This window comes from Tenrec ecaudatus, chromosome 13, assembly GCF_050624435.1.
Source record: "Tenrec ecaudatus isolate mTenEca1 chromosome 13, mTenEca1.hap1, whole genome shotgun sequence".
Classification (NCBI taxonomy): Eukaryota; Metazoa; Chordata; class Mammalia; order Afrosoricida; family Tenrecidae; genus Tenrec; species Tenrec ecaudatus.
Genome location: NC_134542.1, coordinates 43,231,866 through 43,257,033, shown reverse-complemented (window position 1 = coordinate 43,257,033; position 25,168 = coordinate 43,231,866). Strand labels below are relative to the sequence as shown.

General features: G+C 41.6%; 1 protein-coding gene across 1 annotated transcript in view; it reads right to left on the bottom strand.

The window, feature by feature from the left end:
• The window catches only part of DNAH7 (dynein axonemal heavy chain 7), a 249,562-nt gene that overhangs the window by 115,182 nt on the left and 109,212 nt on the right, over positions 1–25,168 (bottom strand). The window contains exons 31-38 of the mRNA XM_075528957.1: positions 21,811–21,960; positions 19,692–19,874; positions 19,168–19,344; positions 14,763–14,894; positions 12,765–12,989; positions 7,528–7,725; positions 1,228–1,383; positions 315–483 (exon numbers count right to left, since the gene is read on the bottom strand). Coding sequence (XP_075385072.1) covers positions 315–483; positions 1,228–1,383; positions 7,528–7,725; positions 12,765–12,989; positions 14,763–14,894; positions 19,168–19,344; positions 19,692–19,874; positions 21,811–21,960 — 1,390 coding nt within the window. The remainder of the gene's footprint in view (positions 1–314; positions 484–1,227; positions 1,384–7,527; positions 7,726–12,764; positions 12,990–14,762; positions 14,895–19,167; positions 19,345–19,691; positions 19,875–21,810; positions 21,961–25,168) is intronic.

Genomic DNA, 25,168 nt, shown 5'->3' with positions numbered 1-25,168 from the left:
TAGTGGCCCTCTGGCATTGGGGTTCTCAGTGTGTAGAAAATGGGGAACAGTGTTGCAGAAAATGTAGGAGAAAGGATTTGGTAGCTTTTAGAAGAATGGCCCAAGCAAGGCACCCACTTTGCAAGATTGGCCGCTTCTCAGGCCAACTGTGGTCACCCGGGAAGGTCAAAATATTTGCACACAAAAAACATATACACAAAGCATCTTAACTTAAAGTGTGTGTGACTGGGTTTGCCTTTCTGTTGCTAGGTCTCTCGTTAGGTATCACTAGAGTAACTGTCACGTGCAAGGAAATCCAAGCGCAGGGAAGGTACCTGGAGGCCCCATCGCGCACATGATTTGAATGTCCACCAGCTTGATCACGGAGCAGTCCTTCAGATCGTACCAGTTCCAGTGATCTAACCACTGTCTGAGCAACTCGATGGGCGGTTGGGCCCCATACACCTCGCGAGCCGGCATGTTGACATCATCTACAAAGACAACCTGAGGGTGCCAAGGGGAGAACTATCAACAAGAAGTTTACATCTTCAACTGGTGTCCTGTTTTAAGCATGGGAAAAAAATGAGGTGAAGAATTCTACTGCTTTGTTGAAGGGTATGTCTGTGTTAAGTGGCTGTTTCCTTTCCAATCAGGAATAACACCTTACTTAGCATCCTCTCCTAAGGCATCAACTTCATTGTGGACTCGGGAGCCATTGTCAATCCTAACCTTTAGAGGTTCAGTTTAGGACTCATTCATCCTTTTAAACCATTTGTTTCTTAATATAGGTGGCCTTTCATTTTCTTTGTACAACTCTCATACGTTCAAATGGATCTGAAAGATGTGATTTTTAAACAATTGCACCCTTTGCATGGTGAGGGTAAGGTGTGTCAAGTGGAAATTGGGTTGTTTGCAGACACGGGAGAGTAAGCAGCAAGGATGCTGGGAGAGTGAAAATGTACTTGTTATTGAGAGAATTAGGAAGGTAGGTAAGTTCACCGGTGAGCACTACAGCTCCAATTCCAATAAAAACTGCCCACTTATAATGTTTCACTATCTAGGGAAAACACACATGTAATCACAACTGGTGAAGGCATTGCTGAATCAAAATTTGTGATTAAAAGTCTAAAATGTATCAAACAAGGTAAAATCATGTAGAATCTGGCATCCTGCATTGAGTCCCTGGTCTTGAATGTAGTATTCATGAATAGGCCCAGTTACATTTTGTCTGCAGAAGGTAGAGGTTACCATTCTCTTGCCCAGAGGAGGACCAAAGACTCCCTTTCGCCTTTTGTCCAACTTGGACATGATGATATTCTGAGTTTGAGCTGCCGTCGTTTGTGCTGAGAAGTTAATTAGCAGAGGCTTGTAGATGTCTTTATTGAGTTGATTTAGAAGAAAATTCTACATAACAGGAAACAATAGAAATAAGCCAGAGTTAGAATTAGGTTTTGACAATCGCCATAAATACTAAACATCAGTGTTGACAGACTCAGAATGAACCTTAGAGAGTTAAAACTGTCTAAAAAAGACGGCATTGAGAGCTGGAGCAGGTACCATGTCTGTGAAATGCTGCCAGCTGCCCAGCCTCCGTACAGGTGGCTTCTCTGAGGGTCCCAAGAGCCAAATAGACCCCTCATCCCTTCTTAGTGTGAAGACACGGAGCCTGGGGGTTGAAACATCCGCACCAGGTTCAGAGAAGGGCAGGAATCCAGACGACCAGTTCTCTCTCTCTCTCTGAATCAATGTTCTTCTTAGTATGCCTTCCCCACACGATATACCAAACCATGTGACTGGAGGAAGATTAAGTAATATAGTCATGTTTCAAAATGGAAGTCACAGAAAAGCAGATGCAGTTACAATCGTTCTTCCTCTTCTTCTTTTTCAAAGATGCTGTGCAGGAAGGATGAGGGGTATTGAATGTCTTGTGCTCTTCCAGAAAGGCGTGTCTCTCTTACCCCGTCTTGCTCTCTCCCTCTCAAAACCCCCCTCCATGAGGGAGGGACAACTGGTTAGAAAATCTAAAGTAAATCCCATTTTCTGGATGAGTGTTACTATCACATCCTGGGCATCTCCGGTGACATAGTATGTTATGCATAGGGCTGCTAACCACAAGGGAAGCAGTTCGAAACCACCAGCCTCCCAATGGCGGGGGGGGGGGGAATGAGATTTTCTATTCCCATAAAGATTTATAGTCTCAGAAACTCACAAGGACAATTCTACCCTATCTTATAGGGTCACTATTAGTCAGAATCGACAAAAGAGCAGTGAGTTGAGTAGAGTTTATCACATTTCTTTCAATCACTTCATATTCATGTGAAAGTTGGACATTGAATATGGAAGACCAAAGAAAAATCAGTGCGTTTGAATTATGGTGCTGGCAAAGGATATTGAAAGTGCCACGGACTGCCAAAAGAACCAACAAATCTGTCTTGGAAGAAGTACAGAATGCTTTACTGGCAAGGATGGTGACTTTGTCACACATACTCTGGACCTGTTATTAGGAAAGACCAGCCCCTGAAGGAAGACACCCTGCTTGGTAAAGTGGAGAGACAGCGTAAAAGAGGAAATCCCTCAACAAGATGAATTGAAGCTGTGACTGCAAGAACAGGCTCAGCATGGAAGCCGCTGTGTGTATGGTGCAGGACCAGGCAGCGTTTCCCTCTAGTGTAAACAGGATTGTGATGGGTCACAGGTGAGCCCACACTACCCACCCAGCAGCCACAGCACTTGGGTAAGAGAAGGCAAAGGGTGAACTTGCGTTTGCATGTTCCAAACTTTACGTACACAAAGTGCTTCCAGAATCCGGCTACACTGTGTGTAAGATATTAGATTATTAAACAAATATATCAGAGGGTTAATATCTGATATAATTTCTGTTTTCATAATGTGATTGCATGCAGCTCAGCATTTTCAGAATGAACCAAATGATATTTTGTAACTACAGATTGAATTATTAACTAATGTATCAAGGAAGCACCTACATTTTTTAAAAGGGAATTTTGTGTCCCTATTATTAACTGTGGGAGAAATGCGAGGCTTTCTATTCCCGAAAGAGTTCCACTCTCCCAGACCCACAGGACAGCTCTCCCCGGTGCTGTAGGGTTGCAGAATTAGAATCAGCTCGACGACTGAGTTTGACTGTTATGATTGACTCCATTCAGTGGACATCTCAGCAGTTACTGTTACTACGTGCCTCTAAGTGGGTCTTGACTCATGGTGACCCCATGTGAGAGCGACCCTGCTCCACCGGATAGGCTAGGCTCGACTCTAAAGGGTCACGAGTCAGAATCAGCTCAATGGCAGCACGAAGCTTTGTGTAAAGCGCCCTGGAAGGACTGTGGGTTACGCATTAGGCTGCTCACCAGAAGGTCAGCCATCGGGAGAAGACGAGGCAGGCTGTCCGATACCATGCAGATGCTTTACTGCTTGGGATGCCCCCAGGAACACTTCTACTCTGTCCTATCAGGTCTGTGTGAGTCTGGATTGATGGCGGTGGGTTTTATTTTGACTCCTTACAGGAGGCGATGCCACACCTTTCTCCCATAGAGCCACTGGGTGGGCTGGAACTACTAACTTTCCAGTTAAGCATTGGGAATATCAGAGAGAAGGTAGAAACCTGGAGGAAAGACTAATTTTCACTCCATTTGCCAGCCAGCAGGAACTATTTCCTTCTTTGAGAATCTTTTCTCTTGCAAGGAATAAATACATTCTAAAACTCCTTGAAGAACTGTTTAAACTCAATTTGACAGCGAAAATAGCAAAATGCAGCTAAAGATAACAATAAAATGTAATAATCTTTCCTTTCATCATTTTCCAATTAAAATGCCTCCTTTCCTAATTTGCAATTTAAGAAAAGTAGTTGAAAACGGCTACTTTGTTTTTTCAAGAACACAACTCTGTTCTAAGTATGATAAAAGGGCCTATGATATATCTATGTAAAGCAAATTCAACCAAATGTTTACATCAATAGCGTAAGACTTTCAAAAAGTGCATTCACTTTGCTTGACTATATGGTGTATAATAATACTGTAGTAGCAAGATGCAGTTAAATAACTGTATTACAATGTACTTTCCTTCCAGTTTACGACAGCAGTCGCATGGAGGTGAGTTAAGACCCACTGAGTGTTCGATGACGGATAGAAAGATGAGCGGATGAGCAGAGTCAATGGCAGAAGCATGAGAACAGCGGCCTTCTGAAGAACACAGAAGGCCATGGACGGCTTCACAGCTCACAGGCACCCCGGGTAGCAGGATCCGATCTGCCTAGAGTACGCGTGACACCAAACATGCCTCTTAAAAGGGTTCATGAAAAGTATTAAAACTAAGTTATCCATACTACATTGAAATCGTGTGCATCCCAGTCTATCTGGTCAGAAATGGTGAGGGACACAGGGCAGGAACGGTCTGCTACTCCTCCTGGCTAAGTAGGGAGCGAAAGGTCAGTGCACAGCTACGGTTTCACAGGAGATCCTGATCATTTTAAAAATCGGAATTTAAAAGAACAAATACAGACATGAAAATTTTTTCAGTGTTTTAAAGTATACTGATAGAATCTCCAATGACATGAGTAAAATTGTAAATAATTTGCATAGCCTTCTTAATCAATAGGATAGAAAGCACTGGCAACAGATTAAAATCTTGTAAAGGCATGAAAAAGCACATGGAAAATGTGACTGCAGAACCTGACTAGGGATACTCATTTGGCTGTGTATGAACCCGAAGTCAGTTATGTGTTAAAAGAAGAAGAGGAGTCAAAGTCAGAAAAGCACTCTGGGTACAGACGAATGCAGCGGGAGGCATGGGCCTCTGCCTTGTGCCCCAGGGAAGGCAGAGGAAGTCCTCCATGGCCACCCCCACGCGGTTTAGTGCACCGGGAGTTTATTCTAAGCAAGAAGCCAAGACGAAAATAAAGTTTTAGTCATAAACATGTGGATTTCATTCCTATTTTCAAAAAATACTAGAAAAATCAAAAACTTGAATGAATGATCGTATAATGACAGAAGTTTCTAAGGTCATTGAAAATCATGTCAAGGAATAATGAAATAGAAAATATTTCTAATGATTTTTCAAAACTACAAAATAAAATGTAAAGTATGCTGTTGAGCTTGTAAAATAACGCATTTTTCCTGAGCGTAACTGGATGGGGGTACAAATGACAAAGCCTGGTTCCCAGCTGCTGTCTTTATATCAAGTCTCCATTCCCTGATTCTTAATGTTCCTTAGCATTCTGTATACTTCCAATTGTTGGTTTAAATTCAGGCCAAATCAACAGCTCAACTTAAAATCTCAGTTAAAACTTTTCTCCTGATGTATATGTATGGATTGTGATAAGAGTTGTATGAGCCCCTAATAAAATGTAAGAAAAAAAAAAGAAAATGATTAGGGAAAAGAATGTACAGATGTGCTTTATACAATTGATGTATTTATATGTATAGATTGTGATAAGAGTTGTATGAGCCCCTAATAAAATGTTTAAAAAAAAACAAAAAAAGAATTCTTTATGCAAAAAAAATTAAAACTTTTCTCCTGTTCTCTTGGATATTATCTGATACATACAAACATTTATTTTAAAATAAAGGTACCATTTCAAGGTATTATGAAAGAAAATCATTCAATAAATGATAGGAAGACAATTACTTAACTATATATGTCAATATATTCCAGGATGATTAAACTACCAAATTAAAATGTAAAGTCAATAAAGAAGTAGACATAGGTGCTGACATAAAGGAATTTGAATTGTCTGGGAGCCTGCAGTGAGAGGCGTTATTGTGCACTGGTGGTCAGTCAACTCAACTCATAGTGACCCTACACCCAACGCACCCAACACGGCCCTGTCTGTGCGTGCCTCGCATTGTTTAAGGGCACCCATTGATGCAGTCACTGTGCCAGCCTCTCTGACTGACTGTCTTCCTCTTTTTCATTGACGTTCTACGTATCCAAGCATGGTGCCCTCCTCCAGGGACCAGTTTTTCCAACATACGTCTTGTCCTCCTCATTTCTAAGGAATATTCTGGTTGTACTTTCAAGCTAGGTCTGTTTGTGCTGCTGGCAGTCCGTAGTATATGCAATGATCATTGTCACCACCATAATTCAAGTGCATCCAATCTTCCCCAGTCTTCTACATTCACTGTCCGACTTTCAGATACATGGGAGACTACTGAAAACAGCATGGCTGTGTCAGGTGAGCCTTAGCCTTCACGCTCACATTCTTACGCTTCATCACTTTCAAGAGGTTCTGTGCGGCAGATTTCCCCAGTATAGCACATCGTTTGATCTCTTCGACTTCTGGGAGCACTGATTGTGGATCCAAGCAAGATGAAATCCTTCATAACTTTTATAACTTCTCTGTTTAACATGATGTTTCCTACTGGCCCAGAGGTGTGGGTTTATAGTGGAAGAGAGACGCCAGTGGTTCCTGCGTTTGTCACCGTCCCCCTTCCTTTCATCTTGTCCCCCCCCCCCCCCCCCGCCACCTGGCCATGGGGAAACCTGCACTTGGTTACCTTGCCAAAGGCTGAGTGTGGTAGTTGGGTGCTTTTATGTTAACGAGACACTTGTGCCTAGGGGTCCAGTCAAACCTGCCAATCAAGTAGCGTCCTAGGGGATGTAGCCTTTCGAGTGAGAGTAAGGGGTTCTTATATTGAGATTCTGTCTCTCTTTCTGCCACTTCACCTTCTTCCTTGCTAGGAATTTGGGCAGACTTGGGGTCTCCCCATTTGTGGGCCACCTGACCTTGAGAGAAGGTAGCAAGCACCCTCACATGTTTTCATTGACCTTGGATTCATGCACCCACCAGTCTTGATTCCAGCTTTACGTTCTGTCTCACCAGTCTGCAGCTATGTGAGTCAGAAGAGGGCCTTGGCTCACATCAGAGTTATGGACTAGAATTAGACTGGGCTAGGATGCCTTCCTGTTACTTAATCATTTCTTGATACGGAGCACTTTCTTCTACAAAGATGCGTGCCACGGGATTTGTTTCTCTCAACAACCTAGCCTACCACAGTCAGAGAGCGACTTAAGGTTCAGCGAGCTCCTGTGTTCACACACTTGAAACTCACACGAGGCACTCACTAGTCTCTGACCGTCATAAACCCCCAAATCAAGAGGACATACACTGTGTAATGTGACTGAGATTTGGGACTTTTATCTGTGATAGTAGTTATATTACCTTAACTACCACACAGTGGGTAGAGGCACATGCTGCCAGAAATTAGAAATGATAACATTATTACTATAGTACACATATCCCTTTAGCTAGTTGAAAACTCAAAATTAAATACCAAGCATAATGAACTAAATCACATTTTCAGTGGTATGATTAAAATTCCTAAAATACAGTGAAAGCAGTCCAGTCATATAAAATGCCATTATCTCTTTAAATAATTTCCTAAAATAAATAGACAATTTCTTAAAAGTTCTCCTTGGTACAACCATCAAAACACTTTCTTTTTAAGAACATAAGTCCATTACATGAGGGAGTGTTAAAATAACATTCTCATGAATATTGTGCCTACTTAATTTGCAGATTTTAACAGTACTCACAATAATATAAACACTTTTCCCAGTTCCTGTTGGTCCTACAAATATCGTAGGCTTTTGGTGAGTGGTCAGCAACTCCATTAAGGCAGAGCACTGGATAGTGTCCAGAGTCGGCACAATGATTTCATTGAACAACACATCTCTCGGGATCGGAGGCGCATTTTCCAGTTTCTTTACCCAGGGCTCCCATCTTCCGATTCCCTGTTAAGGAAAAACAGTCGCACACAGAATGTTATATCACATTGTTTTCAAGTCTCCACTGCGATATAATTGTAGATGAGAATCAATGCCAGCAAATCTTAACTGTGATTGTTTTTCTCCTTTTAAACATTTCACTATGAATTTGCAAGTTAAATTTTATGTGTAAACTAAGGTGAAATTTAGCTTTAACACGCAGAAAACTAAATGGCTGTGCTATTTGCTTGTTTGTTGTCAGTCACTGTTTATTCCAATGCAAAGGTGAATTATTTGGGCCAATTCTAGGATTTCTAGTGAAATTAAGAAAAGTACACATAAAAAAACTAATCAATGGATTACATAAATGAGCAAAGAATTTCATTAAATAAATACTAGCTAATATAAAATTATTTTCTCCCTAGGACAGCTCCTACGCACAGGTTGACTTATATAATGGTATTTGTTGAATCCATTTATTATTGCAGTTAAGATTTCTTAATATAAGATTGTGATGATGATGAACCACCATTATCCTGCACCATTATATTCAGTTAGCATCTAATAGCAAACTATTGTTTTCCTGTGAGCATTTTACACTAAAAGCCCAGGGTAACACCTTCTCTTTAGAAAAGCCATGCCACCCACTCCATTTTTACAAAAAAACAAGCACACGCTGGACAGCCACACTTTAGGTTGGGAAATGAACTCACCGTTGTGGCTCAATTGTTAGCCAAACAATAGCTCTAGAAAGGGACGGGTAACATGCGTGAGATCCAAAGGGCAGCCTTGAGCCAAGGCTAAAGGTCAGAAGGGTTAGGAATAAAGGAAGCAGAAAGCCGAGAGGAAATGGGCTCACAGAGTGGGGATTGCAATCAATGATGCGAAACAAAATGTGTATGAACTGCTGAGTGGAAAGTTGATCTGCCCTGCAAACCTCCACCTGGTTCACAGTAAAAAAAGTTTTTTTGTTTTTTGTCTTTATTAAATAAAGAAAACCAAACTCCTGAACATTCAAAGCACATCAGGATTCAGACCTGACTTTTCTTCACATCAGCATGTGTTCCACCGCCCGGCTTATGAAACTGCTGGTCCAAAATGTGGTCCTGCCCCCTTAAGGCATTGTGCTCCCTTGGCCTTGAGTCTTACATGAGTCTTTCATGAAGAGGTTGCAAAGGGACTGGATGAGAGTGTAAGCAGCCAAATTCTCTGAGCTCATAATCAGAGTCTGGAAGGCTGACTCTGGTGGGAGAAGACTCTCATGGTTATGACAAGAAAATGACTCAACACATATTGTCACGACAGAAAATAGTCCCTCCAATATCCCTCCATAAAGGAGCTGTCATAAACGATGCACCAGGCTGCTCACTGTGCGCCCAGAGCTTATCTGCAGTTCTGAGCAATCAGATTCTGGGTAGCCATTCCCCTCTGACCTCTCCTTATCACGTGAATCACAGATTGTTCCCCTGGGAGGGCACAGGGGCGTAGTAGGTCAAGCCACTGGCTCGTTATATTACTCGCTTATTCTATTACCTTTCACTCCATCACATGTTCACTCCATCACATGTTCACTCCATTACATGTTCACTCCATCACATGTTCACTCCATCACATGTTCACTCCATCACATGTTCACTCCATCACATGTATGCCTGTTGAAAGATTTCTAAGCTCCATGATGCTACACTCCCACTGGAAAACACATTTGTCCTCTTGGTCCCAACATCGGGAGGAGCCCCTTTGCCTTGCTTGTCTGTCTCCTTTTCTGTAATTGCACCACCACTCCTAAGGACTCATGCAGTGTGTGGGACCGGAATCCACAAGCACCGTGTTCGGTTCACTTTTCTATCCTCGAACAAAGGATATTTATTTATTTATCTATGTATTTGTTTGCTTGTTTATTTATTTATTTATTGGTAGCTAAATTCACAAGTGTCTGAAAATTGTATTGCAAAAAAGAAAAAAAAACAGATGTAGAAGTACGGATTAAGAATCAGAGACCCGTCTTGTGGGATCATTTGAGATGGATTCCCAGCAAACCACTCAGAATGTCTAAGGCTACACTTCCTCAGCCACACAGTTTACAAAGCACCCCGCTGCGGCTGCTTCACTGTGGGGCGAGGAGGATAAAACAATCCTCGAGGCTCCGCACACATTTAAGTACTGACGTGTAAAGCATTGGTAGTCATTTAAGAAAAATAAAATTAGCAAAAATAATATTTTGTGCCACACATGTTGACGAATCCCTTCTGAGGTGGGCAAGATTCATAACAATTTGCAAATTGATCTGCCACACCCTTTCTAGAAATGTACCTTAAGGAAATAATCAACAAAGAGATTCACCAAGCTGTCCTCACTGCCTTCAGTCAATGCCACGCAGAGCAACCCTGGAGGGCAGCGTAGCACTGCCCCAGGAGCCTCTGAGACTGCAACTCCTGATGGGAGGAGAAATCCCCGGCGTTTCCTATAGAGCAGATGGGGGTTTGAAGCGTCCTGTGGTTTGCAGTCCGATGTGTAACCACCACGACATCAGAGCTCCGGAAGCAGCCTTACAAAGAACCCCCCTAAACACACAAAAACAGCCTAAGTGTCTAAGGGTCAAAGAATAGATCATGGCTCATCCATGTAAAATATAGACAGACCTTTAAAAACCGTCAACTAAAGAAATATTAATGGAATATATGTTTATTCAATGAAAATGAAAAAGATGAAACTACCCATTTGGGATAAGGTGCGATCCTAATTTTACTTAAATCTATATACATTTAAATGGTACGTATTCCAAAACTCTTTCCTCAGTACAATACCTGTGGGAGCTGTTATACAGAAACAAGCATGCAAACAAACACCAACCAGACGTTATTGTCCAATTTGTAAAATGCTGAATTAACATTAAACCAGCTGCTTCCCTGCAGGACTTGTTACTGTCTATAAGATACGAATGCGTATCATGAGTCCATAAGGTGTCTTTGAACATTATGTGCCTGGTGCTGAACTAGATATGTTACAACAGAATTTTATTCATTAAGTGTAACTGCCCCGTGGGGTGATATTATTACCATGACATTTCATCAGTTAAGAGGGAGGGGGGCCCAGGGAGATCAATTAACTTGTCTGAGTTTACACGACCAGAAAGCAACATGACTAGTACTCAAACATACTTGTGTCCATCTTCAGTGGTGAGATTCAGCCAGTTCACACCAGTTCCACAGAACTGATAGCTAATTTTTTTTTTTTTGAGTTCCGCAAACCGGTTGTTAAAATGGCTTTTGGAATCAAGGTTCTCTCTAAAGTAGGAGGCTGGGCAGCTGCCCAATGTGGAAATCACAAATTCACATTCCTTATCCTTTATTAATATTCATTTGCACAACTGTGTATTCTAAGCACCTGTAGTAATGTTGAGTTCACCCATAGATATAAAAAATTAGATGGTGACCCAATGTCCATCTGCTTCCTTAATACTAAACCTATAAGTATATGCACATAGAGCTATTTCCCCATCATCATATATAAATATATTTACATATGTACATGCCTGTATTTAGACCTCTTTGATATTGGGCCTCCACTCAAGTACTCCCTCAATCCAAGGACACTTTGTTCTAGTAAACTGGCATTCCATGATGCTCACCTTCCTGGCACAATCACTGAAGACAAAGTGGGTGCATAAGCAAATGTGGTGAAGAATACTGATGATGCCCAACTGTCAAAAGATATAGCTTCTGGGGTCTTAAAGGCTTGAAGGTAAACAAGCAGTCACCTAGCTGAGAAGCAACAAAGCCCACATGGAAGAAGCACACCAACTGAGGAACAACAGAGCCCACATGGAGGAAGCACACCAGCCTGTGTGATCATGAGGTGTCAAAGGGATCGGCTATCAGGCATCAAAGAACAAAAAAAATCATATCATTGTGAATAAGGGGGAATGCAGATTGGTGACCTGGAAATCCCATTACAGAAGGGTCGAGGGAGGAGACTAGTCATTCATGGTGCAGTGTAGCAATGATGAAACACAACTTTCCTCTAGCTCTTAAATGCTTCCTCCCCCAGAACTATCATGATTCTAATTCTACCTTACAAATCTGGCTAGACCAGAGCATTTTCACTGGTACAGATAGGAACTGGAAACACAGGGAATCCAGCACAGATGATCCCTTCAGGACCAGTGGTCAGAGCCACTGGGAGGGTGGAGGGAAGATGGGGTAGAAAAGGGGAACCAATTACAAAGATCTACATATAACCTCCTCCCTTGGGGATGGACAACAGAAAAGTGGGTAAAGGGAGACGTTGGAGAGTGTAAGACATGACAAAATAATAACAATTTATAAAGTATCAAGGGTTCATGAGGGAAGAGGGAGGGAGGGGTGAAATGAGGAGCTGATACTAAGGGCTCAAGCAGAAAGCAAATGTTTTGAGAATGATGATGGCAACAAATGTGTTTGATACAATGGGTGTATGTATGGATTGTGATAAGAGTTGTATGAGCCCCCAATAAAATGATTTCTGAAAAATTAGATGGAATTTTGCTTGTAATATGTATTCATAAAACTCATTATACTTTCGACGGAATAGATTTTTATTCCCTTGCATGAGTTACTTCAGTAAACAAACATAGGGCATAAAAAGTGCCAAACGGCCAGAAGGTGACATGCTGCCATTCATTTCAGCTTTGTTGAAGCCCCAAGTCCGAAGAGGTATTATGAGTATATCACGCAATTCCAGAAAGTGTCAAAAGGGCTAAAGACATGGCCCGAACAGCTGCTGTAAGCTCAGCAGGAGCAGAGAGGGGGGTTTTCAGAGATGATGTCATCTGCTCAGAGAAGAGAAGCCAGCTGTCTCTAATAAGTCACCACAGTGTCTGTTGTTGAATTGTTTGGATCCCACTACTGTCTGTCTCCGCCCCCCTCCCCCCCCCACCCCCGTAGCGCATTTGCTTCCGTCTGGCATAGGCCGTCATTGAAGGCAAGCAGAGAAAGAGGAGTGGCCCAGGCCCATGACAAGCTGTGTGCGTCTCAGAAGGGAATCTACCAGGTTGGCAGCCACCGTTCTGCCTTCAGAACTCTTACCTCACAGATAAACTGATAATCATAGATCGTTCCTTTCTCTGGAAACGGGACCGTCAGTGCCTTGGAGGGCAGCTGTTCAGCACTGCTGAGTAATTTATACCGATTGCGAGTCACATCTGTGATCGGACCGTCCATTAACTCTCGAAGAATTTTACTGAATTTCAACCGGTCATCATCTTTACAAGAAGCACCAACAGACCAGATTAATGAAAACAAAAAAATGCCCTGCAATCGAGAGATTAGAAAAAGATGAAATGCATTCAAATATTAACTTTAATTTATCCCGAGGGTTAATGCAGACCTTAAAGGTTATTTTACCTGAAAGGAAATACATAAGAAGCAAACAGTTGGTTATCCCTGAATTTTGTAAACCTAGGTGGGTTGTTTTTTTGTTTTGTTTTGTTTTCAAATTATAGAATACAGTATATAATAGAACTTTAAACTCAGAGAAGGGAATACCAGGCAAAACATAAATGTTAGCCACAGTGAAATTCTGTTACCTCAAAATGACTAATCTATTAAAACCGCCGATCATTTAAATTTACATCAGGAATATGATAAAACAAACCTTGAGCTCACCTTTTATGAAGCTATGAAAGCATATTTTAGTAAAACAAACCTGACCCAAACTCACTGTCCTGGAGTTGATTCTGACTCCAAGCCACCGTATGCAACAGAGGACTACTACCGGCAAGCACATCACAGCCCTGGTCTAACGAAATAGACTGATGCCGTGCTTTGAGAGCAAACAAATTCACATTCTCTTCTGAGGCTCTTTAAATTGTTTCATCATTAAATCTGTATTCCCTCAGGCAAAAACGCTCGTTTAAAGAGGAGAACCACGACTACAAGAAAATCCATGGCTGCCATTTTAAAATCAAATCTTTTTTAATGCCAAAGCTACCATAATCTTTGTGTTCGCAAAAGTCTTAGCCTCTACTTTAACCCTGCTCACGTGGTCCTACTTACTCATAGACTGTTATTGCAACGATTTTAACTAAATGAACATGAAATCATTTCATAAAATGAAAGATACAAGAGCACACATTGACTACAGACAATATTTAAGCTCCATTGCTATTTACATGGCCATTTTAAAAATCTGTTTGGAAATTATATGCTTTCTTGACTTTGTCAGAATAAAGATTTATCAATATTAACATCAAAATATTAACAGTGCTTACGTCAATTGTCTGCCAGTATATGACAACGATTGTATTAGTATATTGGTGGTGGTCTGTGTCACTGAGCCCATTCTGACGCACAGAGACCCTGTATGATAGAATGCGCTGCCCAAGACTGCTTCCTGTCGGCTGTCGTCTTTCTGAGAAAGGGTCTCTGGTCGTGCTGCTGGTAAGTGCTGGACTCCAAAATCACAAGGTCAGTAGTTCAAGCCCGCAAGTGGAGCCTGTCCCGTAAAGATATATAAAGCCTGGGAAATCACTAAGGATCAAAATTGACCTGGTGGCAATGGGTGATGTCTCATATGTGCACAGATTACGGGTTCCCTTCTCCCAGAGTCACTCCTGGGCTTAGATCATCAGTTAGCAGCCGAGCAGTTCATCACTGCCCCCATCCCCCCGCCCCGCCCTGCCGGGCTCCTTATTATATAACTCGCTATTTACATTATTGGTGTATATTAGTGTCCATTAACAGTAGACAATTGTATTTAGTTTTTCAATATCGCATGAGAAAGGAAGGTAAACATTATGATTTGGAGGCTGGAGGGAAGATGACTGTGGCCAAACATGGGTCACTTGATGCACCACTGCCCGCCACTCAGGCTGCAATCAACTGCTAGATGAGGAGCCCCCACCCCCCGCCCCCCTGGACCTGGGACGTCGGCATAGCCATCTCCTCCCTGTTGAGCTACAACCCGCTGCGTGCCTCCAATTTCAGGCTCCTTCATTAGAAGACTGGCGGGTAGGGGGCCACGACGGGGGGAATAGTACCAGGCTGCATGTCTTATTGCAAGACATAAAGGGCAAGAGGCCTTACCTCAAGTAAAGAATAAATTTCCCGATCATTTCTATCTTTCATTTTGGAGTCATCAGTAAAGTCGTCCATAAAACAGTCTATTAGATTCATTAAGGATCGTACTAAGTTTGTGTTTGAAGTAGGAGATAATTCCTGGGAAACCAGAAAGAAAAGTCTGTAATACAAACGACATTCGACTGGGCACTCATTAAAGAAGCATCGGCGAATACTTACTCTTCGAATGACCACAGCAGCGATGACAAAGTCCTAGGGGAGGTCAGGGCTCCGGGTGGGCACCCGCTTCTCCCTCCCCTGGGGCACGGGAGCAGTGGAGACGCGCGCCACGCCCAGCTACTCTGCTCCCTGAGCTCGCTTTTCTGCTGGGTTTCAAGTATTAGGAAGTTACTCTCACCCATTGGTTCATGTCGTCAAAGAAACACCCAGCTTCAGGGAGCCAACTTTTGTAAGCCAAACACTAATAATACCAATAAAATATTTCTGAGAAAAAAGTTAACTTGCTTATTTGAAATGCTAAATAACTAAAATCCCAACTTTGCCCTCATGTGTTTGAAATGAAACGTCACGAAAGACTCTGTATCGCTTCAGTGTCCTTTGCCTAATTTTTAGCCATTCAGCCCAATATTGAGACCTCAGGGGTAAGGAACCTGGAGGATTTGGGGCTTCATTTTAATTAAAAACATTTTTTTTCTCTGTTAAGCCCTCCATTTTTGGTCCCTGCCCCCCTTGCCATCACTCCCCTCAACCTGTTCCATTCCCATCCCTGGCATCCTCTCCGCATCAAAGACCTGTCTATTGGGGTATACACTACATCTCGTCTTCACTTTCCCTTTTAACAATGGGAATATTAAATATTCATCTTTGTACGAATGACTACGTTTGCTAAGCATAATGTTCTCTAGTTTTGTCTATGCTTTGTGGTGTTTTGGAGAGTTATCATTGTTTTTTTATTGATGCATAAAATTCCATAGTATGGCTGTACCGGAACTTGTGTATCCATTCCTCTATAGTTTGGGATGCATCATGTTTTTGCTGTTGTAGAAACTCCTGCAATAAACGGTCATATGTCTGTTCATAATATACTCTTAATTTCATTTTTATTATTAAGATATTGTTGCTTTCTATATATTTTGGAGATTAGACTTTTATCTGTTGATTCTTTTAATAAAGTCTTTTGTTTTGCATAAATGTTGTCTTTTTAGTAGGTCCCAGTTCCTAATTTCGTCTTCTACAGTGAGAACATTTTTCATTTTGTTCAAGAGTGGGTTTAAGCTTTGTATTAGAGTCCTTAAGCTTGTCCCTATTTTTTCATTGATGATTTTACTAATTGTGTGATTCAGGTTTAGTCTTGGATCCATCTTGAGTTTGGTGTTTCACATGCTGTGAGGCACAGGGCGTGTCCTTCTGTTTCAGAAGACCCGGTGTTCCCAGCCTTGTTTTTGGAAAGGCCACCTCTTGTCTATTTAATGTGTTTTAGTTCTTTATCAAAAACGAGGTACCTATAGGTACTTGGTTGTATTTCTGGGTTCTCAATTCTAATACACTGGTCTTCGTGTCTATAATTGGACTAGTACCAGACTGTTTTGATTACATCTGTGTAGTAGGTTTTAAGGTACAGGAGTGAAAGGCCTCCTATTTTGTTTTATATTTTAATAGTGTTTAATGTATCTTAGTTTCTTTCCATTTTTATGTTGGTAATTAGTTTTTCCATTTCTTTGAAAGATTGTGGTGCGATTTTGATAGGAAGTACATTGAATTTGGTAAAAAATGGCCTTTTCACAATATTTAGTGTGCCTGTCCAGGAACATGGTAACTTGTTCCATTTGTGTACGTTCCCTTCAGCTTCCCTAAGGAGTACTTTGTAATTTTCTTTGTTTAAGTCTTTAATTTACTCTTCTACATATTTGTAAGGGCACATCCATATTTGGTAAACTTATCCCTAAGAAGTGCAATGCCAAGTCTAAAACATTCAAACTCATCGCTAGAGTGCTGTAAGTCATTCACTTTACTTTGACAGCCTACAAAATCAACCATGGCTCCGTGGCTTGGGATCGATCGTGTATCTCACAGAGCAAGTTCTCAGCACACATTCATTTCCTTTCCCCCAGCTGTCCTCCAACATTCACGGGCTTATTGCTTTATGGTTAATGTGCAAAAATTAACTCTCTGAAATTGACTCTTGGAAGAGCAAAAACAGCTAACTTCACATTCAGCCCCCATAAAAGCAGATAGAAGGACAACTGAATTTCTTACGGATTCAACATTATAAAATGTAAATACTTATACAAAAACAGATGCATGCTTCTCTGTTTTATCTGCATAATGAAGAAAAAAAGTCAAAATCACTGCTATGGAATCGATCCTATAACAGTGAAGAAATGACTCTGTAAGTTTCAGAAACTATGAATCTTTACAGGAGTAGAAAAAGTCACATTTTCCTTCCACACACAGAGCAGCTGGTGGCTTTGAACTGCTAATCTTGTGGTTAATAACCTAACACGTTCTTGTGGGCAAAGGGCACATGGTACCCTTAATTCAATTAAAGGTTTTGTTTTGTGACTAAACGGGTAAATTTCAGTTAGGTGGGGACTTCAATTTATTGAACGATTTCTGACTATGCAGAAAGAAATAAAACCATAGCCGATTCTAAGATGTATATTTGTAGCACATGACCATTTCTTTCCTGCAATATCCTTAGGTTACACCCCAGCTTCTTGGAAGATCAGTCTGCACTTGCACTGCCTGCTCAATTTCTCTGACATTCCTCTAGCCCCTGCTGTGACATGGCCTGGAATCGCCTGTCTACAAGGGCTCAGATCAAGGTGCCCCCAGGCTCTTTGCAACTTTGGACAGGAGGACCATTTTCTTCCGCAGTACTTACTCTTCTGACTTAGCCTCTGAGAAATTTCTGATACTATTACATTTTTCTTTGAGGCGTCCCTGGACAATGCCAACACTTAATAGGCTCAGCTGACTACAAAAAAAAAGTTGAGAGTTTTGACTCTACCTAGAGCTACTTTAGAAAACAGGCCTGGCAGTCTACTTCAGAAAAATCATCACTGACAATCCTTGGAACACAGCCACAACAACACAGTACGACTTTCACACACGTGGGATCACCATGAGTCAGAACGGGTTCAGGGCAATCTCCGCCCACCACCTCCCTTCTACTCTTCTCCCCTCCTTCTCTCTTGTCCAAAATGTGAGTACACTCCGGGATTCCATCTTTTGCTTTCTTTTTTTCCTCTGGATTCTTTTAGGTCACCTGCATTAATATGGTTTTAAAGGCCAATTTCCAAATCTCTAATATAATGAAATGTGCAAAGACCTAGAGATAGAAAACCAAAAGGAAGCACATGCGCAGTGCGCCTCAAACTAAAAGAACTCGAGAAAAAAAATCCAAGCTGGAGTTGCAATATTGAAAGAGTCCATGGGCCAAATATTGGATGATGCCCGAAGCCCCAATCTCAAAGTGCTTGGGTTTCCCGTTTTAGGATGGCTCTATCACTCTAGTCCTTCTCCAAGGAACTGGCTTCCCTCCCTGAGGTCCAGGTTGTTAGCTCTCTACTGTAGTTCCGAAGAGGAGACCTGGGGGGCATGGTGGTTTTGCATTGGGCTGAGATCCAAAAGGTTGGCAATTCGAAACCACCAGCAGTTCTTTGGAAGAAAGATGGGGTGCTGTACTCCCACAGACAGTTACAGTCTTGGGAACTCAGAGGGGGAAGGTTCTACTTGTCCTACAGGGTCACTGTGAGTCAGTATTGACTCAGTAGCAGTGAGTGTGGTTTTAGCTAGCGAGTCCCTAAACAGTGTGATGCATGAATGCTGAATCGATGCATTCCTCATTTAATACAGCTAAGGTAGTGATGAAAGAGGTGGCTTTGAGAAGTTTGTGGGAAAATGGGATTAATAAGCAATGGAATTCTTCTTCAAACTTGTTGAAACCACCAGGTATGCTGTTCTTATGTTATCCTACTCACCTTCTGTAGATGCTAAAAGTGAGGTTGGATTTTTTAAACTACATTTTCTGATTTAGAAGTAAAATGCATTTATTTTGGGAACATTAGAGAAAAAAAAGAAACCATAAAAATAGATGTTATATTCCAACAACTCACCAAGAAATAATTTTCTGGGGCATTTTAATCAAGGCATGACAAGGAGGCCTGTGAGATCTTGTGTTTACAGTGATAAGATTAGCACCTATCATATTTTCTCAAATCCCTAAGTGTCACATTTAAATTAGTGTCTGGAGAATAATTAACTAAATCAAAATCTTTCTACTTCAAGCAGAAAAAAGTTTCAATCACACCAGTTAAGAATGTAAATGCCCTGTAGTTGACAATAAGCACTGAGAGTAAAATGGATACATTTGGGGACTTTAACTTTTCAAATTTTCCTCTTCTCTTACCTTTGTGTGTTTTCTAATAAACTCAACAGAAAGCGGGATCATTCTGTCAAATAAGCCGATGATAAACTCCTTCTGCATAGCAGTGACCAAAGGAGGCAAAACGTTGATCCAAGACAGCATCAGCGGCCGCCAGCCCAACATGTGAGGCTCCATGTAAATCATGCCACATCTGGACACCTGGGGGACAGGAGCAGTTTATCAACAACGAAATGACGGTTGAGGAAATATGAATGGGTGCACCTGGTGCTTACCAACTTTGAAACACTCTTGGGAAACAAAAGACCCTAATTTTAATAAAACACCGGGCTCTTAATTTTAGTGGACAATATGCCAAATAGTATACCCAAAACATCTCTGACTCTTAAATTTGTCAAGGTATATGAACAGATATATATGCTCTCTAAGAATCGGTTGTACAGGAAGTTCTACTGATATTTCTCATTTGAAGTCAGGGGGACAATGTAAATAAACAAGTAGAGTATTTCGCAAACATGTATAAGCAGCTATCCAAATTGGAAACTTACAGTGGCAGGAGAAGCCACTTCCAAATCCATTGGTTCAAAAATAAGATTCATCTGCGGTGACATCTGAATAATCTCCCCACTCATCAGACACAGTTTTTTGTTGTCATCCAGGACGGTGTTCATGTTCTCGATCCACACTGCGTCGACTGGCCCATCGAACACTAACCACTTTCGATCCGGAGACTGGTATATGGAGAGAGTGAATAAAAAACAAACACGGAAGAAGAGTCAGGCAGGAAAGCGTTCAGTAATAAGGCTTCCAAATGTAAAACTGCAACCCCTAAAAGTTCATTTCACCATGTCAATGTAACAGGGTGGGATTTCAACAACTCATGTGAAAATGAAATGAAAAGTAACTGAATTTTCCCACAAACTTCGTGAAGCCCCCTCAAAAATTATAGATGTGCATATTGTCCCGAAGGAAAGCTATGTATGCACAGTACATCTCGCCTTAAGACTGACATTTTTCAATAACTTTGGAAGTAAGTGTATGTACCATACGTTAAGCTATTAAAAGCAAAAAATACATCTAACTTGCTGAGGAAAACAGAATTTTCATTCAGCATAGCTGATTCTATAGAATATCATGTTCATACAACATACACATAACCCTCTCAGGATGAACTGCCTCATAGTAGTGTGGGACATGAAAATCAATGTAACATTACCAGGACCACAACCAATCTCTTTGTATTCTCCCTGGCCTGTGCCTCCCGCCTGATCTTCTGTACGTCTCCACAGCCAAGGTGCTTGCTAACATAGTCTTTGGCATCTGTAAAGGTATTGACAATGTTCTTCACAGAAATACTACCAGACTACCCACTAATGTGTTGTAAATAAATATCTCTATTTGTGGGTGGATCTAGTGCCACTCTTCCTTCCATACCTGTTCAACCTGCGTGCCTCTCCATGCACCCACTGTTATTGCAGGAATGTGTATGTAAATCACTACTTGCCACCACCCCCCCCCGTGACCTCTTGTTAAATTATAAACCATTATCATTTTCATATCTTACAGCAACCACTGTCTTCCCTTCCCCCCTGGTTTCTGTCGTCCATCACCCCGGAGGGCGTGTTTGTGATTATGTGTCAATCATTGCAGTTGGTTCCCCCTTCCTCCTTTTTTCTCCCCACCTGCCCCCTACCCTTCTGGCATTTCTATTCCCATTTCTGCTCCTGGATTCTGCGTGTCAGGAACTCGTATCTCTTATTTGTCCCTGTGTCCATGCTCCAGGTGACCCTGCAGTGAAAGGCAGCACTGGGGTCATTGTAGCAAGGGGTGGGGCGGTGCTGGCCGTGGGGTGAGGAAGCCTCAAGGAACCAGAGGAATATTGTGTGTTTCATCGGTGCTTTACTGCACCCTGGTTGACTCATCCCTTCCATGACCCCTCTGTGGGGGATGTGCCATTGTCTACAGATGGGCTTTGGGTCTCTACTGATACCAAGGACTCAAGAGAAAGTAAATGTTTAAAAAAGAATGATGGCAACATGTGTACAAATATGCTTGATACAATTGATGTGTGGATTGTTGTAAGAGCCCCCAATAAAATGATCTTTTAATAAAAAACCAAAAACCCTCTTTTTGATTTTCATCTCTAATGGCTAATAATAGTGATATTTCTTCATACGTTTTTTTGGCCACGTCAAATTTTTTGTAATGTGCTTATTCATGCCCTGATCATTAAAAAAAAAAACATTGTTTGTCCTTTTGTTATTGAGAAATTAATTCCTTGTCTGATATGTTATTGTTCAAACTTTTCCCCAGTCTATGGGTTCTCTTTTGATTCTTTAAGTGAAATCTTTTGATAAACACATCAATGACTAACTTTTTGGAGGCTCCAGTCATCTAGTTTGTCCTCTGCTATGTGTATATTTTCAGTGATATTTGAGAATCTACTTAGGTCATGTAATAGGGCCCTGAAGTTTCTCACCATGTTTATAGTTTTCGGGTTCACATTTAAGTGCCTGATCCACCTTGAATTTGTTTATTAAAAAACAAATATCTCTAACTATAAATATGATATAAATGATTCAAGTGTTTGAACAGAAAAAAAAAGTCAGAAGTCAGTCACACGGAGTTAGGACCCTTTTCACATGCATTCAAAGTGTCAGTACTCACGGAAGAAGCAGCAAATGCCCTAAAACTGACAGCCAGGACACCATCGGACCATTCGTGGGACACTAAATCGAACTGTCCATACAGCTGACCCATGGTAACAGATTTAGGGTTTAAAACAGTAATCTGAACTTTGTTTTCTTCCATTAGCCCCTGAAAGAAAAAATAATAAAATCAAAGAACAATACAAACAAGTACAAATCTGTCCATCTCCAAAGCTTAAGACACAAGGTGGCAAACTGGGAAAATGATATAGGAGTAATGATAGTATCTATTTCCTTCAGTCAGTAAATATGGTTCTTCTAGCCATAATTCCTTAAGTGGTGTATTATATTCTGGACTCTACACCGATTGACCTAACCCTATTGGAGGGTGTTGTCTACTGTACTAATGAACAGGATTAGGGTGAGGTTAAGACCCGATTTCATCTGTTTTCTTATTGTTGTTGTTGTTAGGTGCTATTGAGTCTGTTCCAATCCCATGGTGACCCTTATGCACAACAGAAGGAAACATTGCCCGGTTCTGTACCATCTTCACTAACAGTTCCTGTGCTTGAGCCCATTGTTGCAGCTGTGCGGTCCATCCTCTCCTTGACGCCCTCCTCCCTTTTGCTGCCACTCCACTTGACCAAGCATGATGTCCTTCTCCAGGGACTTGTCTCTCCTGACACCAACGTGGCCTCTAAAGAACACTCTGACCTTACTTCTTCCAAGACAGTTTGTCCGTTTAGCAGTCCGTGGTACTTTCAACATTCTGCTCCAGCCCCACATTTCAAATACATCCATTCTTCTTTGATCTTTATTCAGTGTCCAAGTTTCACATGCATATGAGGCATTTGAAAATATTTCATCTCTTGACTGCTGCTTCCATGACCATTGACTGAGGATCCAAGCAAGACAAAATAATTGACAAGTTCATGCTTTTCTATATCCATCAAGATGTAACCTATTGGTCCAGTTGTGAGGATTGGTGTCATCCATACTGAAGGCTGAAGTCTTTGGTCTTTGTTAGCAAGTGCTTCAAGTCCCCTAGCTTTCAGCAAGCAAGGTTATGCCGTGTGTGTATCACAAGTTGGGAATAAGCCTTCCTCTGATCCCGATGCTACATTCTTCTACATACAAGCACGCTTTGCTAATTATTTGCTCAGTATACTGACTGAACAAGTATGGCGAGGGGACACAACCCTGACCCACACCTTTCTTGATGGTACTCCATGAGGTATTCCCTCGTTCTGTTCACACAACTGCCTTCTGGTCCATGGACAGCTCCGCAGGAGCACACTGGAGAGTTCTGCAGCTCCCTTTCTTCTCAGGGTTTCCACAGTTTGTTATGAGCGACACAATCAAATGCCTTGGCGTAATCAACAGAACACAAGCAAACATCTTATTGGTATTCTCTGCTTTGAGCCAAGATCCATCTGACATCAGCAGTGATACGCCTTGTGCTGTGTCCTGTCCTGAGTGTGGTCTGAACTTCTTCATCTACTGAGTTGTGGGGGGAATGTATCCCCATAGAGCTGAATATAACAGGTTGAGAATAGGGAGAAGCTGGGAAAGGAAGGTCATGCGTTCAAGGTCTAGTATAGAAAACCCAGTAATCTTAATAAAATACAGGCCATCAGGTTTGGTTATGACATCGATATTCTATCTACATAACAATGTTTTTGCTTATACTTATAAGCACCCTTGTTAGAATCGTTTCATGTAACTTCTCCCTGTCACTCTTTATATTCTTACAAACAAAAGTAGAACTCATTTTAGGCTTGCTTATTTAAAAACAGAAGACACAGGGTCACCTGGAAATGTAAGGGTTGCTTCTTAAACGATTACTGTGTCCTGTCGGACCAGCACAGTTCGACAAGTCCAATTATGGAATATTTGGAAAGGATTCGAGTTGCTGAGCAGCATCACCATCTTTGTTGTGCCTTCGTGGAGCTTCTGCTATGCAGATGGAATAACCTTTAGTGCAGATGCCAGTGTAATTCTACAGCCGTTGTGGACGATCTTCAGCAAAATTGTACTTGCATGTGATATCAATGCTATTGTTCTATAATTTGAGCACTCTGTTGGGCCAGTTTCCTTAGGAATGGGCACAAACATGGATCTCTTTCAGTCAGTTGGCCAACTAGCTGCCTTCCAAATTTCCTAGTATAGGTGTATGAGTGCTTCCAGTGCTTCATCAGCCTGGTGAAACAAATCCATTGGTATTCATTCCATCAGTTCCTGGGGCCTTGCTTTTGGCTAATACTTTCAGCGAAAGAGCACGTCCCAGATCTCTGTCTAAAGTGGCCAGAGCTGTTGAGGGCAGATGCACTGGAAACTCTGACTCAGAGATTCCCAGGAGCAGCTCTGAGACCACGGGGTATCTTCTCCGACTCTGGCCCAAGACTATGGACCTGTAGGACAAAGCGAGTGGTGGGAGAGCCTACTGGCCCATGGAGGCAAAGGGGCTGGAAGGCTTAAAACCCTCTGGCTCCTGGCTGAGAAGACCAACAACTGTATGCTTGCTGTTTGCGGATCCAGACTTGGGGAAACAGATATCTTCCTAATAACTCCCCTTAATCATTAGTATTGTCTGTGACTTCTATGTGACCATTGCAATGAATTATTGAACCCACAGAAGTAGCGTGCCATGGGGGGAATGATTGGAGTCAAAATAAGGTAAAGAAAAGTGGAGGGTAACCACATCAGGGTGAAATACTAAGGGGGTGTGACTGAGCAGCAAGGGGAGCAAAGTAATGAAGTCCCAAAGGTATACCAAAAACAGATTATGGGCCCAGAGCGTGGCAGCCCATCAGACTGGACCAGAAAACACTTAAAAAGGTCAACAAACAGACTTGGAACTATTTATAGGCTTTTCTTTTTTGTTGTTGGTTAGTTTGTTATTGTTGTTGTTATCTTTTGCTTTGCTTTATTTTTGTGCTTACTATTGTTTTTGCAGGTCTATCTAGATAAGTTAGGTGGGATAAACAATCCGGAGGAGAAAACAACAAGAGCAACAGTTCCAGGGGGGACACAGGATGCCTGGGCTTGAACAAGTGCAATGTAGTCAAGAGGAATTACTGAAACCTGAATGAAGGCCGAACATGATAGTGAGACAAGAGGAAACTAAAAGTAAATAGAGGAAAGACTAGGAAGTAAAGGACATTTATAGAGGTCTAAACATAGGCATGTGCATATGTAAAGATATTTATATATAATGATAGGAAATAGATCTAGTCCATATCCTTACATGTTAAGTATTAAGGTAACAGATGGATATTGGGGCTTTACTCAAGTACTCCCTCAATGCAAGAACACTTTGTTCTAATAATCTGGCATTCTGAGATGCTCGCCTTCCCCACAGGATCATTAAAGACACA